Source organism: Lepisosteus platostomus, chromosome 8, assembly GCF_059453375.1.
Source record: "Lepisosteus platostomus isolate fLepPlt1 chromosome 8, fLepPlt1.hap1, whole genome shotgun sequence".
NCBI lineage: Eukaryota > Metazoa > Chordata > Actinopteri > Semionotiformes > Lepisosteidae > Lepisosteus > Lepisosteus platostomus.
Window position 1 is genome coordinate 47004983 of NC_142618.1, and position 18001 is coordinate 47022983.

The 18001-nt window shown below is 37.3% G+C and overlaps 1 protein-coding gene across 4 annotated transcripts in view; it reads left to right on the top strand.

Annotated features, from left to right (window-relative positions):
• Window positions 1-18001, top strand: part of dnajc13 (dnaJ homolog subfamily C member 13) — an 83112-nt gene that overhangs the window by 50687 nt on the left and 14424 nt on the right. For all 4 annotated transcript variants that reach the window (XM_088643728.1, XM_088643725.1, XM_088643726.1 and 1 more), the window contains 17 exons: window positions 53-212; window positions 3166-3228; window positions 4319-4420; window positions 4993-5097; window positions 5641-5843; window positions 6316-6400; window positions 6807-6961; window positions 7836-7881; window positions 9249-9403; window positions 11938-12139; window positions 12757-12872; window positions 13634-13712; window positions 14353-14488; window positions 15099-15283; window positions 16281-16355; window positions 16751-16870; window positions 17663-17842. In XM_088643728.1, coding sequence (XP_088499854.1) covers window positions 53-212; window positions 3166-3228; window positions 4319-4420; window positions 4993-5097; window positions 5641-5843; window positions 6316-6400; window positions 6807-6961; window positions 7836-7881; window positions 9249-9403; window positions 11938-12139; window positions 12757-12872; window positions 13634-13712; window positions 14353-14488; window positions 15099-15283; window positions 16281-16355; window positions 16751-16870; window positions 17663-17842 — 2167 coding nt within the window. The remainder of the gene's footprint in view (window positions 1-52; window positions 213-3165; window positions 3229-4318; window positions 4421-4992; window positions 5098-5640; window positions 5844-6315; window positions 6401-6806; window positions 6962-7835; window positions 7882-9248; window positions 9404-11937; window positions 12140-12756; window positions 12873-13633; window positions 13713-14352; window positions 14489-15098; window positions 15284-16280; window positions 16356-16750; window positions 16871-17662; window positions 17843-18001) is intronic.

Below are 18001 nucleotides of genomic sequence, written 5' to 3' on the forward strand. Positions count from 1 at the left end.
TGCACTTCCATAGCAATGTTTTTTTTTTAACAATGATATTTTTCTTTCCCAGCTATGAGTTCTTCAATGAACTATATCACCGGTTCCTACTGACTCCTAAAGTTAACATGAAGTGCTTATGTTTACAAGCTTTGACCATTGTTTATGGAAAGTGCTATGAAGAAATCGGACCATTCACTGACACAAAGTACATAGTTGGAATGCTAGACCGGGTGAGTGACAAAGGATGATGGCATGTTAGCCTTTTAGTACTCCCATGTGTCATAGACCTCCAGGGGCAGTTCATGCCTGTACTGATGTCCCGTTAAACTTTTTGCAATATCTTTGTGAGTACAGACAGTAGAGGCCTGGTTCAGGGCCTCCATTTAAGCCCTATCATTTATGGGATATCGTGGGCTGTTTTAGGTTTACAGTAAGTCATTACAACACAGGACATGCTGCCATGTTCAAGCTTCAGAGAAGGAACCTTGATCATGAAAAACAGACTAGCTCAAATGGTAAATGGAGGTCTTTTGTGTCTGAGTGATGACTTCCTCTACATCTGTAATCTCTAAATCCACAGAAATGTACCCATAGCTGAGGTTAATGTCTTGCTGGCTCAGCTATTTAAAAATCTGGATGTGCTTTACAGTACACTGCAGAGTGAGAAAGGAAAGTAAGAAAATAAATGATGATAATAATGATGCTGTAGTGCTTCTGCCAAGTTGGTGCCCCAGATGAGAATTTGGATCTGAACCAGGGTTACTTGGTAACTTGGCAGGGATGACAACTATAGCATTTTCATGATGATACATAGTTTTATTATTGGCATGCTTTATACTTAGAGCAGGGTAGAGCATGTCTAATAAAGAAGAAAAATGAACAAAACAAGGAGAATCAATATCTAAGGGGGAGAGTGTGATAAAATAAAAAACTTCGTAACTTTTCATTGTTTGTTTTGAGTTTTATACATAAACCTAAAATAGGCTAATAATACAGTTTTCCATATTTGACTTGAGCAGGGACTGAGGAAAAATAAAGAATAGATAGGGAGCTGTTCAGACCAGGAGCATTTTTTGGTCTCTCCTGACACTTTGTTTTCCCTGAATGAAGAGAACATGTCTGCAACATAAACACTCTGCACACCAGGGATATTAAGAGCATAATTTCAGCAGTGCTGAAGATCACATAACATTAGAATGATTAAACTGGAAAAATATTAAAAGAGTGATACTCTTCAGAGTAACTTAAATGTTTTTATATGTAGTCTGGAGAAATATTTAAAGTTTGTTTTATCTGTTTTTCTACCGAGAGCATAAACTTTGTTTAGTGTATTCAGTTTTCATACATTCTTAACCTCCTGTACCTTTTCCATTGAAGCTCGCTTCATTATCTCTATAGTATTTCCCCTTGGGCATTATTTGGAGCCTGTTATAAAACACAGGAAATTAGTGAAAATAACTACTGACAAGCATAATCCAGTGCTGCTCATCATTCATGCATAAATAATTTTCACATTACAAGAATGTTAATGCTTCTCAAAAACGAAGCTTCATTATATTAGTAAGGAATAAAATGCAGGGTCATTTCTGAGCAAAACAGCATGAATTAGAGACTGAGAAGTCTGTCAACAGCAGTTTTTACAAGCATATTTCCTGCATCAGATTTTTTCTGGCCTGTACCACCTGAAATGTAACAAAAATGCAGCTTTGTTGTCCTGCTCTATACAAACATACATTTCATTACAGTAAAACATGCTTTTCAAAATCGCTGCTGTAAAATTCAATTTTCTGCTAATTAAAAAAATGTAACTTCTATAAAAATGAAAAAATTACAGGATGCAGGATTGAGTGTTTTGTAGCAGGCTTTAAACTAATAAAAAGCTAACATTTTCTTAGAGCAATAATTAACATGCAGCCCTCAACCAATACCACACCAGTGAAGAGAGAACAATGCTTAGAATCAGTGTGTCTCAGTGGTGGCACTGCTTTGAATGAATGGAATTCTTAAGGTAGTCATGCATATTTGTGAAGCATATAAAATGCCTACAGATAGCTCTTTACTAAATCAACGTGGAATATGAAAACAGTCTAAAAGAAATTTAACATAATTATTAATTCTGTTGCTGATGGGTTATTGATAGTTTGCCTCTGATAATTTTTGCCAAAATAAACTATGCTCTGCCCTGAACAATTTCAAGGTGTAAGTATTTTGTGTGTTGTAAGTTCCCCAGTGAGATGGCGGTAGATGTGGCAGTCTCTCTCCACAGTCACTCTTCGGTTTAACCCTGACCTGGAAACTGCTTGATGCACCAGCAATACAATAAATTGGATAAATGTGATATCTCATCAATTCCCTTAATTGACGTATTGCAGTACAGGAGCCAGTTAATCTGCAATGAGCTTCAGTAACACTTACTAATATGTTATTTCATGGGTCCTGATTTGAAGTTTGTTACAAAAATCAAATCTTGATCAGTATAGAGTATTTTGTTTTTTGTGCCGTTATAACAAGTTCAATAACAAACTCTAAAACTGCATTGTAGCGACAGTGACAGTTGTAGATACAAGAGAAATTTTAATTTTTGTAGTATGACAGGTAATTTGCACCATCCTGAATACCTCAACACGATTACCAGCTTCTCGCGGAACGATAAGCAGGGCTACAAATTAGATTTGTGTGGCTAACAGCACGGCAAAATATTTTCTTAGCAATGAACTTTAAACATTGTGTTCACGGCTATTTTCATCAGCATTCTCCTTTTCCTTAAGGATACGTTATTTAAATTATTTAATTACTGTTCTAAGTAGCAGCTGGTTTGAAAACACATCAGAGAGTCACAGGACAGCACGAAAAAACAGCACTGATGTATTCAGAAAGGGGAATGGAGAACACCCTTCAAAATAAAGTGGCTTTCTTTAAATGCTGAAAGGAGCATAACAGCCACAGTGTGTAATTCTTCTTTATGAGCTATACTTTTGACAAATTATTTTTTTGTCATCGATGTGGATAACTTTATCCTTTTTATTTTTTGTGAGCCTTTTTCTTTTTCATTCCTAACCTTAACTCATGTTGGGCATCTATTTGGTATGCACTCTCTTGTTTCCAGAACTAATGTTTGATTGGCAGCATGCCTGAGGCTTCAAGGATGCTCCCATGTGTAAACCACTGCTCTTCTATTCACAGTGCACTGACAGACTGGAGAGGGACAGGCTTATTCTTTTCCTTAACAAACTCATTCTCAACAAGGTACGTGGCTGTTTTCAGCTCTTTGTAAAATTGAGCCGTGGGTGAAACCTGTTACATTTAATTCATTCAGTGGGGTAAATTTGTTGTTTTCAGTTTTGCCATGCCATGTGACTACTGCTGTACAACCAGATGGGAGGATCCATTTCACCTCAAAGTCATAATAAATTGTAACTGCCATTGTTAGCAACAACACATTTTTATTCGTTTAACTGGCTCATTGAGGTATAAAACTGAAGAAGAACTCAGAGAGAGTGCCATGCTTGAATCTCCAGGCTTCCTCTTTCACTCTGCTACTAAATATGCTCATTTTAAGAGCAGGTTAACCTCTGAAATCTAGGTGTCTGCAAGGGGTATGTTGGGATTAGTAGTCCCTAGGGCCATCTTGTGGGCCAAGATGCAAAGAATGAATTCAGTTCCACATGTGTGGGATGTAATAGGAGAAAAAGTTAACTTTAAGTATTAGTTTGCATGCAACACCATTACACCTGTAAGGTCCGAACTTCTGTGTATTTGATACCACTGAAGTGGGCTAATGTGAAGATGATCTCACAACATAAGAAGTACAACACGGCTTGGACTTATTATAACACTGTACTCTGAAATAGAAGTTGGAAAGTGTAAGGCTCAAGCTTACTTCATATATATTTTTGCTACATCATAGTCAATGTGGCAAGAAGGACAAGGGTCAGGGTATGTAAAAATACTGAATACTACATTTCTAAATAAAGGTTTTCTTGTATCATACTGTTGAGATCTCTTGCCGTGGTAGGAACCTTGAGATTCAAGAAAGGTGGTGTTAGGCATTCATGTGCTCTTAGTCTGGAAATCCTCTTTAATTTATCTAGAAAAATGTGTTTGACACAAGTTGTTAGTTTCAGGTTAAAAGGAAAATACAAATTTAAAGTAAAAAGAAGTGAATGGAGCAAGGATGGTGGGATTTACTTAAAATAATATTCAAAAACATTTTATTAACATTTCTTTAATTGTAGTTTCATGTAAGACAATATTAACATATGAATAATGTGATTATCTGGCACTTTCCGAATCAAAAACCAACACACTTGTGTTAATTTTCTTTTTGGTATTAAAGAAAAATGTGAAGGAAGTCATGGATTCAAATGGTGTTCGAATCCTTGTGGATTTACTTACACTGGCTCATCTCCACACCAGTCGGGCCACAGTCCCCCTGCAGGTATGTCGTTTCCTGTTTGCTGTCCTGACCAGTCTTACATGTTGGTATTATGACCTATAGGTTGTAAATAATTCAATAAAGGGATGTTATGATCAAAATCGGATCCTGATACTAGTTTACTGTGCAAGCAAATTAAAATGAAAAAATAACAATTATACACTCCGTGTAACAGAGATTACGGAGGGTCACATGACATTTTCTTTGTTTTCCAACACCGTGTGGTAAAAAATGATAACCAAACTTAAAACAGATTTGTTAACAACAATGTAACAAATACACATCTACAGAAATTTTGTATGGATATTTACACATTAGAGTCCTGCTTTCCACAGAAACAGACAATGCAGAACTCTACCTAGCTTTACAGAGATGTTGGATGGTTTCTATTAAATGCTGATGTACGTGTTTTACAAATATTAAAATATAAGTCAACATATTTAGTGTGGTTAACAGAATTATTCAATGTACACAACTTTGACGATGTATCCCTAAAACCATTAAACCTCATCATGTGCATGTGTTGGATGTTTTAGTGGGAGACTATTTAAAGCTTCTAATGTGATTCTCTCCAGAGCAATGTAATTGAAGCTTCACCAGATATGAAGAGAGAAAGTGAAAAGGAGTGGTACTTTGGCAATGCAGACAAAGAACGACGTGGCCCATTCAGTTTTGAGGAGGTAACTTTTCCACTGGGTGGTAAGGGTTTGCTTATGGGTATAATGGCACATAGTCATACAATACTGATTGTGACTTGCAGGCACATATTGCACAAAAATTAACCAGAGCTCCAAATATTGACAGTGTTAGATAAGGCATTTTCTTCGAGTAACTGAGAGACTTAAGAATGGTGGATATAGACTGATAAATGCAAATAATTTAAATTGTGTTTTATTGCAAAGAGCGCTTCCTATCCTAGTTGTGGTTTGGTCATGAGGCAAAAAAAAGTTCAACTTCTCACAAAAAGATGAATACAGCAAAGCAAATGCTGCCCACTGTGCTGTGACATGATTTCATGCTTTTTATCTTCAAATGATACAATCACATGCCTTTGTTTTGGGATGCATTGAAGCCACTACAATTCTAACATTTGCTTCATATAAAACGTACTGTATGCCAACAAAGCCTTTTCCGTGGACACTCTGATGTTTTTCCACCTTGGCTGTAGTATAAGGAAATGCACCTCTATGTTCATTACAATGTGTGTCATGTCTGTGTTTCAGATGCAGGAATTCTGGACTTCTGGTGTGTTGACCCCAAAGACCAGATGCTGGGCACAGGGCATGGATGGCTGGCGCCCTCTGCAGGCCATTCCCCAGCTAAAATGGTGTTTGCTTGCCAGTGGGCAAGCAGTATTAAATGAGACAGACCTGGCCACACTCATTCTCAATATGCTTATCACTATGTGCTCCTATTTTCCCAGCAGGTAGGACAGAATATTGAGTGCCTCTTTTTGATACATTTTGCAGGATGCCAATTGGACATATTTGCAATTGGACTGGTGGTCAAGTTGCACATTATGATTTATAGTTAGAAATTCAATCATCTAAAACAAATCTTCAAGAGAAACATAAGAGAAATATTACCTGTTGTAGAAAGCCGTAACAAACTCCAGGAAATATACCCAAATATATGAACAAATGTATGTTCTTATTGGCAAAAAACTGTTCATCACAACATCTTTCTGAGAAGTCTGTGTTCAAGTCATAAAGATAAATTCATGTCTGTCTTCAACTTATACATCAGTAAAAGTATTTAGATATTTTGTTTTCTTTGGTTTGTTTCTTTTAAGAAAGGTATAGTTTCGGATAACTTAAAGTAATCATAAACTATTACATATGATGCTAATATAAAAAATTAAAGAGCATAAAATCACTTTTGTTACTTTTTCTGATCAGGGATCAGGATAATGCTATTATCAGACCACTCCCTCGAATCAAAAGGCTCCTAACTGATAGCACTTGTCTTCCTCACATTGTTCAGGTAATGCATGTATTCTGTTTGGAATTATTTCAGTTTTGCTTTTAGATTGGTGTCCTTGCTCAGGACTGCATGTGCCATGCAGTATTTTTAATGGCTTTCCGATTGGGTTAAAAAGAGATGAGCCTGTGGTCACATATTTACAGAATTAAATTACTTCTTTATTTGCGAAAGGCCTCAAGCTCTGTAAATAGGCTACACCACTGGATCCGGAGACTGACTGGGTCTGTAATACATGGCATTAGCTCTTTACCATGCTGGCTAGGGAATACTCCTGTGCAGCCTGTGCTGTCAGACAAAAAAAACTTTTTAGACTGTGTTGTGTTGAAACCTCATCCAGAATATTGAAAAAAAACCAGGAGAAGTATTTAATCTCTTTGTGCCTGTAATGCGATTTGTGTATTTCCAGCTTTTGATCACCTTTGATCCTATACTGGTGGAAAAAGTCGCCAATGTCTTGTATCTCATCATGCAAGACAACCCCCAGCTGCCTCGGCTGTACCTCACTGGCGTCTTTTTCTTCATCATGATGTACACAGGCTCCAATGTGCTTCCTGTTGCTAGGTAGGAAGACCACTCTATTCTAGCCAAAGTGAGACCTCAAGCAAGTCTGATATTAGTGACAGTGCTTAAAGTCTTAAAGTTGCGACAACAGTGGTATTGCTTTCGACTTAGTTTTAGAAACTAAGAAGTTTCTTTTGAAATCATTAGATGTTTTGACTTACCTTTGGAAAATAGTGTGCATTTTATTTTTGAGGGAGATCAGCAGGGTATATTATTATTATTATTATTATTATTATTATTATTATTATTATTATTATTATTATTATTATTATTATTTTGAAATGTAAAATTATCAATTAACCATTTCCCATTGTATCAGGTGTTAGAATTTGGTTGTGGCGTGTGTGTTCCTTTGCATGTTGGTCTTAATGTTATCAAAAGCAGAATTCCTACTTGATTAAGAACTCGACTTCTTAATGTAAGCAACATGAGACCACTTTGCCCATCTAGTCTGCTTGATATTTTTGGCTAATTGATCCAAGGATCTCATCTAGCTGTTTCTGGAAAGAGGTCAGGATATTAGCTTCAACACCAAGGCTGAAAAGCTTGTTCTATACTCCCATTTTTGAATAAAGTGCCTCCTGTTTTCAGTTTTAAGTGTCCTTCTACACAGTGTCCCTTAGTAAGAAAGCATAAACAATGCCTCCTTCTTACCATCTCAACTGGGCATGTTTTTGGGAGGAAATTGGCATGTCATAGTAAGGCAAGGCCAGTAAATGTCATATTTGTAAGAACGTCTGATAGATAACCTACTGATTTAGTCAACTGATCTTTCTTGTATTTCAATATGGTTATTCAAGAAAGCATTTATTATCTATGTTAATTTATTCTCCACATAAGCTTACAGAAGCCTCTCTACATTTTTGTCTGGCAGATTCCTGAAGTATACTCACCTGAAACAGGCTTTCAAGTCTGAAGAGGTCAGTGCATTTATATAATATCTTGTGTATCACAGAGAAGCCAGGCTAATACTAACTGAGCATCCAAGCTTCCAGAGTGAAATCATAGATGGTAGATGAGAGATGGATAAAAGACATTAAATCACTAATGTAAATTACATTTGCCCTTTTGGTACTTTTTAGAATGAACACTCTTCCAGCGTAAGGTTAGAGGTTAAGGGGTGCAGCCCAATCACCATATTTCATTTGCATTATGCCAGAAGCAGGAGACCAATTACTACAGCTAACCATTGTTATTTGACAAAAGCTAATTAATATATATACCCTTAATTCAAAAGAACGTTTTGTACAGTATATATGGTAACAGCACTGTACTAGAGCTGTGAGAAAACCAATGCAAGACCCATACTACTTGTTCTGTCTTATGTAGATTTTTCTCCAATTGCGATTTCACAAATGAAAAAAGACAATGGGTTTGCATAGCAGACTGTAGGGATTCTTTTTGGATGTGAGCATCGCAAGAAAACTGTAAAAATATTCTATTATGAATATTAGAATTCCTTTACAGGCATTTGTTTGGTTTCAGTCTAAGTATGGTGATTGTAATTCTTTTGTGGGATCCGGCATATATCCATCCATCCAGTTTTGAACCGTTTCTTCCGCAAGGATGTTCACACCCAGGGTGGGACACCAGTCTGTCACTGGGCACACACAGACACTCACACCTAGGGCCAGTTGTCCCAGAAGGCAGTTAACATTCCAGTATGTTTTTGAGGAAATCCAACATATATACAATAAGGATTAAGTGTTTTTATTTGACCCTTTGTAGTATTTGTAGAATTTTTCCATTCCACTTATGTTTATACTTTTAGTAAATTTTTAGATTTTAGATTTAGACATTTAATTTTTAGATATACTGTATGTAAACTGTATATGCAGTGTATAACCATTTGCTGTTTAAATCTTTCCTCAGTGAAATAGTTAAATGATCATCCCAAAATGTAATTCCCATTATGATGTTAAACTATTAAACAGTATAGCTATTCACTATCATGAATGGTCTTTGTTCTGTAGTTTATATTAATATAAAGTACACAGAAAATAAATTAGAATATCAGCATTAAATAAAAAGCTTAAACATTTTTGTCCCTTAGCATGTCATGACAATTTTGTATTTATATAAAAGATTCACTCAGTTATTCTTCAGAAAACTGTTAAGCTAAGTTTTTTTAACTACATCTGAACCTCACAGGGGTTCGGTGATTAAATTGAATTATTGTGAATATTTTTTAAATAAAGGATAAAACAATCTCTGAGGTATTGCTTTGAAAAGTAAACAGAATCCCATGTTTAGCTTCCTTCCTATTTATGTATTTCTCTGTTTCTAGTCGAAGGGTCAGGACATCGTGCAGAGAAGTGTCCTCGGTCACATTCTCCCTGAGGCCATGGTCTGTTACTTGGAAAACTATGAGCCTGAAAAATTTTCAGAGATTTTCCTTGGAGAATTTGATACTCCAGAAGCAATTTGGAGCAGTGAAATGAGGTAGGAATACCGAAGGCCCATATGTGTAATAGCTTCTGTCAATAAAACCAGTGACTTCAATTGAAAAAAAAAAAAGCCACAATGAAATGTTCAAGAAATCTATCTCAGTGCGAAAGGTTCTCTTTCCATTAATCAGAAGCTGTCTCATTCCAATCTTTGCACTGTCAGCAAACATCACCCAGGCCTGTCAGTTAGGTACACAAAGTGTCATAATGTAGGAAATCATCATATAGCACCAGCTAGTCCTCAGTTGACCTTAAATTCAGCATGAACTGAGACCTACCTGTGTGTTCACTTTTATATGATCTACAAAAGGCCTTTTCCGCATCTGGATTAAATCTTTGCTTTTAAAATTAGTATGTAGTACTTGTTTCATTTTTGTACTTAAGATAAAAGAATGATAGCTTATTTTTTCAAGCATCCACCATAACAATAATGGGGTAATTCTTCCATTTAATAACAAATATTGAAACAACAACGTGGTAACCTAGTCTGATATGTTTATTTTAATGTTTTTGATATTTGCAACAATTTATGAAGCACATTTTATGTTATCTTTGGTCTTTCTGAGCTACCTTCTATTTAATTTGGTTACCTTCTTGGCAACATAACAATTCTTGCTAAATATACAAAAGGAAAATGAAGCATCCCCCCATGTGCACTGGTAAGTGCATTGGCTGCCCCAGATAATGCTTTAGCAGCATTGCAAGAAAACTCTTAAGGTTGAGATCAGCATCTGTTATATACTAGGAGGTAAGCAATTTCCTTCAGTAGTCCTTCAGAACCTTTTCCTTAGGGAAAAATCCAGTAAGGTGTCTCATTGGCTGTGATCCTTGATACATTTCCCTTTAATTTCCATAGTACATAGTTTCACAGATCCTGATTGACAGTAGTCATAGTTTGATGCAGTTAACATAAAATAGACCGGGATTAGACAAAATTAGTGCCTGTGAAACCACTGGCAAGATGGCATGCCTCATTTCCTAAAATAATTCCAATTAGACTTGTTTGCTTGTCACATGCTAATTACAGGTTTTGGCAAAGCTGTTAATCTATTCTGGAGTGCACAAAAATGACGGGGAAGTATTTAAGACTTATCTTTCAAGACGGATTATCGAGGCCTTCATTTAGTGTCATTCTTCAGGATGTGACCGTTTTCCACATTGCAGGCTTTCAGCTGTGGAGGGCCACTTAATAAGTTCTGCCAAATAAACATCGCTCGTCTTGTGACTCCTGGGCTCAGGAGGCTGATTTTGTTTTTAAACACTGCACAATGTTTTTCCCATCTGGCCTTTGCTCCATTTTCACTAACATGGATTCATTGTTAAAAGCTTCAGCTTTCAGCTGTTAAGAAATTAAGTTTCCTCTGAGAACCTGTTTGCCTACAGTGGATCAATAGCCATTAGCTCAGACAATGGCTGCTTTCAGCTGAAAGGCAGCACTTCAGGTTTGAGATAAAATACATCTGTGACATGACTGCCAGTCCGTATGGGGATGTACACAGAGCTACAGTAGGGGGGGCCGTCTCAAGGGGTGGGCGGGGCCCATGGTGGGGGGTTTCTTGTGTGAAGATCATGCTATCGGTACCTTCAGGTGTCTCAATGCTAGCATCCTTGTCGTGTCCGTTTCTTCTTCGCTCCTGGGTTTTACAACGAACCTTTCCAAAGACCCTTTAAGTGCCACACTTGCATCCTCCCTCTTCTGCTCCCTTTTTGTTTTCTCACACCCACTGTAGTATTTTCGAAATTTGTCCCAATCTCTGCTTGTGCTCGCCATTTTTTCCACCAGCTAACTTTTTTTCCAAGCTTAGTAGAGTTGCCGCAATAACTTTTAGCTGGCAACTGATGGCCTATGATGTAGTTAGTGCGGGACACACCTCCAGTTCTGAATAAAACATCTGCCCTCCCACTAACTTTAGATGTCATCTTGAGTTAAAATAGGAGTTTTGTGTGTCGCTTTATTAAAATATTTAACCCTGTGTGTATTTATAATTTTATGCGTGTGAGTAATCATTTTATTTTCACTGTGCATCAATTTCTCATCATGAAAGCTTTATTTCAGGGGAAATTTTAATACTAATTTCAAAAGAGGATAATGACAGAAGATTTAATAAACAGAAAAAATGTTTTAGAGTTGTACTTCTTGGTGTATTAGTTACATTTGGGGAAACATTCAGGTGGGTTTTAGTGGAACCCATGGAAGTTTTTGTCTTAATTGTTTGTCCAGTACAAATTTCAGTTGTATCCGGTTCAGGGACCTCTGTCATTCAAGGTCCCATATAAAAATTCGCCATATAAAAATGTGTTAATGATGAGCAACTCCAGAAACTCTTCATCTTGATAAGAAAGAGTTGTTTAGTTTGAGAGGTTTGGGTGAACCCCAACATTTATGTTGCCAAAAAGCATCGTATTTATTCTGGAAAGTCACAAAGGAATCCTTTCTAATTTGATACAGGAAAAAGTAACTGTCTTTATAGGCTGTGAAATTTAGATTTGGTGTTGATAATTGTTTTCTTTTTCATTTTGTGAATACAGGCGTCTAATGATTGAGAAGATTGCTGCCCATCTTGCTGACTTCTCTCCAAGGCTACAGAGCAACACTAGAGCACTATACCAGTATTGCCCTATTCCTATCATTAACTACCCTCAGCTGGAGAACGAGCTCTTCTGCAACATCTATTACCTCAAACACCTCTGTGACACTATAAGATTCCCTGACTGGCCTATCAAAGACCCAGTAGGTTGATGACACCATTTTGATCCCTTATGGTTTAAACTTAACATCAGTTCAGCTCCATATTTGCCACGAAATTCACTCAAAAGAGTATATTAGAATTGTTTGCAGGCGGTTAAACAAAACATAATCTACTTACCCCAAGCAGAGTTTAATCAAAGTAAAAATGTGTTCTATCCCAGGTTCTTGAGTAGCTTTATGGTAGAGTACTAGATTTTAGTGTGATAGAATGTCTCTAAGTGGCAGCACACAATCGGTTAAATATCTCTAGGACTAGATGTGATTGAGATCAGATTTCTCCAAAGCATGGCTTGCCAGGCACCTGTGAACTTAGTGTTATCATTCAAGTTCTTCTGTTGTCCCATCAGTAAATTATGGGCAAACGGGTCACAGCAGATGGAGAAAGCAGGTCTTTGATGCAGCTTTAGTGTCAGATTACCTTTTAATACATACAGTATATAAATGAACACATTTTAACATATTGAGGTAAATTGTTGGCCAAAAATGTATCCATAGGTGCTGAAAGCATACATCTTGAGTATATCACGGAAAACATTACTTGAAAGACATATTCATCAAAGAATTGAGCAACGGACTGCTCTCCTTTAATTTTAATGCAGGTGAAACTTCTGAAAGACACCCTTGAAGCCTGGAAGAGGGAGGTGGAGAAGAAGCCACCATCCATGTCCGTAGATGATGCCTACGATGTACTAAACCTCCCCAAGGGACAGGGACAGTAAGTGCTTTGCTTCCAAATTGGGAAGTGCTAAAAATGAGCACGAGAAGCAAGATGCCATTTTGTCCATTTGTGTGTGATTTAACCATTTGTATTTGAAGCATTTGTATATTTAGATACATGTTAAGAATAAGAGTTTCCTTCAGTTTTTGTTTTTGCTTTCTGGTATGGCTGAGATAATTCCTGTTTACAAACGGCCTATAGAGTGTTTCACTATGGGATACTGACAGCCATGTTCCTATTAAAATTGATGGGCACTACTGAGTTTTCCCAAACTATCCCTATTCTTACAAATGGATCTGGATTAAACAATCGATTGCCCATTACAGTGTTCTACCTTTATCTAAATGCTTTGACAGTATTAAGGTCATGCAAACATCTAGCTAAGTTCATATGGAGATTGGTTTGAACTAAAACATACAAATAAAACCATTACATTGTAAACGCATCTCATGTTACTGACATCTGCACTGTCTTGTGCTGGATGGAGCAGCTAAACTAAAGAAAATCCCAGGTATTTGCCACTGTCCCTCCCTTTTTCATTAGAAATTTCTGAATATTGTGCAGAGGTTTACAATAACAGCTATTGGATCAAACTGATATATTTAAAAAGAGAAGAAAGGTGGTGAGTGAAAACATGCATTTAGTACAGAATAGAAGAATTAGATTCGCACAGAACGTGAGTCAGTTTTCAATGGATTGATCATTTCCCCAGATATTTGATTCAATAATGGTCTTGTTGTTTTTTTCTTGTTCTACAGGCATGATGAGAGCAAAATAAGGAAAGCCTACTTCAGACTAGCTCAGAAGTATCATCCAGACAAGAATCCAGAAGGCAGAGTATGTTTTGCTTGTTTTTAAATGCTGATTTATAGTTGTCAAAAATATCAGACAACTTACAGTTGTATTTTAATGGTTTCATGATACATTGACAATATGGTGGAGTTCAATAACTAACTGGTATTACAGCAAAATTGTAATGATTGCCCCATAGTCCTAACTCTATATACTGTATTAAGAAAACTGGGATAAATCAGTATCCACTGTGTTCTTTTATAACACTCTCTTGGAAGTAGTAAAGCTGGATGTGATTTGACATTTTGTTGGTAAAGTGAAACCGATGTCCAACAGTTATTCTGAAATTATGCTGAGGTAATTTCAACTCTTCCTTTATTAAAGGATAATTGTAAGTGTTTCACTGTCAGTTATAACACAATAAGAAACTGATTAATTTAATGCTTATAAAGCCAATGCTTTGTAAACCATTATAATGTTTACCAACATGGTTGGAGAAGGGCAGTGCAGCTTTAGGGACTACTGTGATGCTTTCAGTTTGATGAACATTTAATTGGTAGTAAATACATTTTATAATCGCACTCTCTTTTGTCATGGCGTGAGGAATTCAGTTTTCTCATAAATACATATTTGGTTGGACAGTGAAACCAATCTATCAATCTCTTTATTTTTTTTTTCAATAAAGGATATGTTTGAGAAAGTAAATAAAGCCTACGAGTTCTTGTGCACAAAGTCTGCTAAAATAGTGGATGGGCCGGATCCAGAGAACATCATCCTCATCCTCAAAGCCCAGAGCATCCTCTTCAACAGGCACCGAGAAGGTAGCGTTTTCTTGAGTCATTTTCTTTCTTCCCGTCAAGTCAGCAAAAATGAACTCATAATGAACTGTAACTACTTTATGGTGAAATTTTTGAGCCATTCCCTTACAGCAGTACCAACACAATATTTCCAAGGTTGGCAAGATGTTTAACGTGGGACCCATCCAGGAGGAATTGAAAATTCAAATAAACATTAATGCCAAGCAGATGAACTGCACATTGATGTTTATGATCAAATTGAATTTGTTTTCTGCTAATTTTAATTTTTACTGTGAAGAACTTTTAGAGTTCTTCACATGAACAAGATTTGGGTTGTTAGATGACTAGTAATGGCATGGAAAAGTGCTGAAATTGTTTTCGTTTCCATTTCAATCAAAATAAAGGATAAATTACAGTTATTAATTTGCTTTTGTACCATAAGAAAGAAACAGGGGATAGAAGTGCCAGAAGTTATAGCACTGAGAATGAACAAATATCCCATAGTCGTATAATTTGCAAAGCATGTTGGAAATATAACCTAGGGCACACAACTCTAATGATACATCGTCGGAGCTAGATAATTAGTACTGTGGAGGGATATTTAAAGCTCTCCCTCTTCTCTCTCGGTTTCCAGAACTGGAACCCTATAAATATGCTGGCTACCCCATGCTCATTAAGACCATCACCATGGAGACCTCAGACGACCAGCTGTTCTCCAAGACGTCCGCACTGCTGCCTGCCGCCGCGGAGCTCGCCTTCCACACGGTCAACTGCTCGGCTCTCAACGCCGAGGAGCTGCGGCGAGAGAACGGCATCGAGGTACGTGCGGGCCACAGCTCTCCGGCACTCTTCGACTCATTTTGCGCCCGGCTGCTCTCATTATTGCCGGGCGCAACATACCATAATATATAACGCTTGGGCTTTGGACACTAATGGTTTGAAACCAGCTTTCCCAGGCTGTCAAAGTATCTGTGAAGGGTATCAGAGCATGTTGTGGAGGACATGGACACAGCAAGGAGGAGTTTTCTCTACTTGTCTTTGAACATACTAATAAAGGGACTCTTTATCATTCCGAGAAGCTTTGATGTCATTTTGGCTTAGTACTGCCTTCAGAATAGCAATTCTGAATTAACTCCATCAGCATTGACTTTGAAGTAACGCGCAGAATCATTAAAATGTTGCCTCACAAATGCTCGGCTTTTGTCTTGTAGGCTGCCTGATACTGGCAACATTACAGCTAACTGGCTACGTCATTTTAGGGTTTTGTTATGTTTTGGTGTCCCTGTATGTGAAGTAACTACCTTCATACTTAGAACGCTGGCCACAAGGCCAGTCATCCCCTGTGCATTTCATAGTGTAGTGTCAAACAAATGACAAAGTTCAGGTGTCTGTGAAGCAGAAGTCCCTTTATTCATATGCATATGGAAGTCTGGCTTGCAACCACCAGACTTAAAAAATAAGTAGCTGAAAATGGTCCTTTATACCTTAAAACATAAAGAGTTACTATGACATATTCTAAGCAAATGATAAAACAGCAACACCTGCCAATTAATTATATCTAAGTTGCAGACTAGTTAGCAGTTAGTTCTTTTCACGTTCTGGGCATATAGCCAGCTTACCAAATACATGCCCCTTATCTTACTGACCAAGGACAGGCAGCATCTTTATATATATTTGAGGAAAAAGCCTACTTCAAGCCACTAGACTGCATAGTTTGCAAAAAACATACAAAAACACGAAAATGATATTACTGTCTCACTTATCTCTTCATTCTTCAATAGGGAACAAGGTTAAAAACCTTTGATTTTTTTTGTAGGTCTTACTGGAGGCTCTGTCTCGATGTGTAGCAGTACTCACTGCTTCAAGCAAACCAGAAGATATGGCAGTTCAGGTACTGTATATTGGACTTTAACGTGCTGTTTTCATTTATTTTATCGATTTGTGTTGCACTTTTGTTGCACTTTCCTGCTTTAAAATGCAATACATAATTTTAATTGGAGCCTATGAAGTCTAAGAAACTGTTTAGAGACCATTTACACATTTTCTGCCAATGGGGAATGATATCAAAAGTCAGGGGGAATAATATAGTCTAATGGAAATACTGTGAAAAGTCATTTAATATTACATATTCAATTAAGAAACAGAAGTACTGTATGAAAAAAGTGATGGGTGCATGTGGCATATGGGTTAACACCCAGGGAAAATCTAGGCAGTATCCACTTCACATTTGAGGGGTATCTCTTTTTCTTTTTTTTTTCTTCAGTCCTTCTTAATTTTGTATTTTAGGTTTGTGGGCACATATGCAAGTGTTACAGTGTGGCAGCTCAGTTTGAGGAGTGTAGAGAGAAGATCATTGAGCTTCCCAACATCATCAGGGACCTCTGCAGAGTTCTGTATTATGGCAAGGTGAGTATACTGAGTATAAGTGTGATACTGATTAAAGGGTAGTTTTTTTAGTTGCAAAATGAAAGTTCATATTATATGTACAGTAGTTGAAACACCACTGGTACAGCCAAGTTAGAAATATAGAATTATCATGTTGTATTATTTTTACTCTTACTAGGAAATAAATGGGCCTACACCTTGTATCTCTTACGTTAGACTTAAAAAGAACTGTTTTGATCATTAAGAAAGTTGCTTAAATGTTCCCTATTTAAAATTCTAAAATACTCCACATGTATATAGTCAACATATACGGCTTCTAAAAATGGTAGAAATGCAAATACAGAAAGCAAATTGCTTTGCAAACAGTATAATCTGCATCCTATCCCATATTTTAAGAATTCTTTAAGTTTGCTAAAAGCTGCAGTGACGTTATGAAAACAGTTTTATTTACCTTCAGCTACATTTAAACAAAAACTCAATAGTCTTTCAGTTCAAGTCAAAAGCTGTCCTGAAATTTGCCCTCCTACATACAGTATTATCAGTTTGCCAAGATTCCCAGCCTCAGCTTGAGTAAATTGTACTATGAATCCAAGCAAAGTGTCAAGTTGTGCTTTCTCACACCTTGGCAAGCTGAAATCTCTTTAATTTTGCTAACTACCACATGTGGTAACTCATACGTGATGAACACATGGTTACCATGTTGCCTTTCTCCCCGTTGACGTGTGATGAGGGTATTCCAAAATCCCGACAGCAAACTTGCCTCCGTCCTGAGGGCTGAGGGGCTGAGGTCTTGTTTGTGGTCCTCTTGTGCAGAACATCCCCCGAGTGGCTTCCCTGGCTGTGGACTGTGTGAGCTCCTTCGCGGTGGACTTCTTCCTGCAAACGCACATGTATCATGCTGGCGTTCTCTGGCACCTCCTGGGCTACCTCTTCAACTACGACTACACTCTCGAGGAGAGCGGTATACAGAAGAGTGAGGACACCAACCAGCAGGTCAGTTCTCTTTAATGAAAAGAAGAAACACTCGGTGTCACAGCTGTAGTTAACAAACCGGCACAGGAGAAAGTCGCTGAATTGAACATGAGGAAAGTTACAAATCTGAGAATCCATTTAGCTGATCTTGCTGGTCTGGTTGGAAATATCCAATAATTC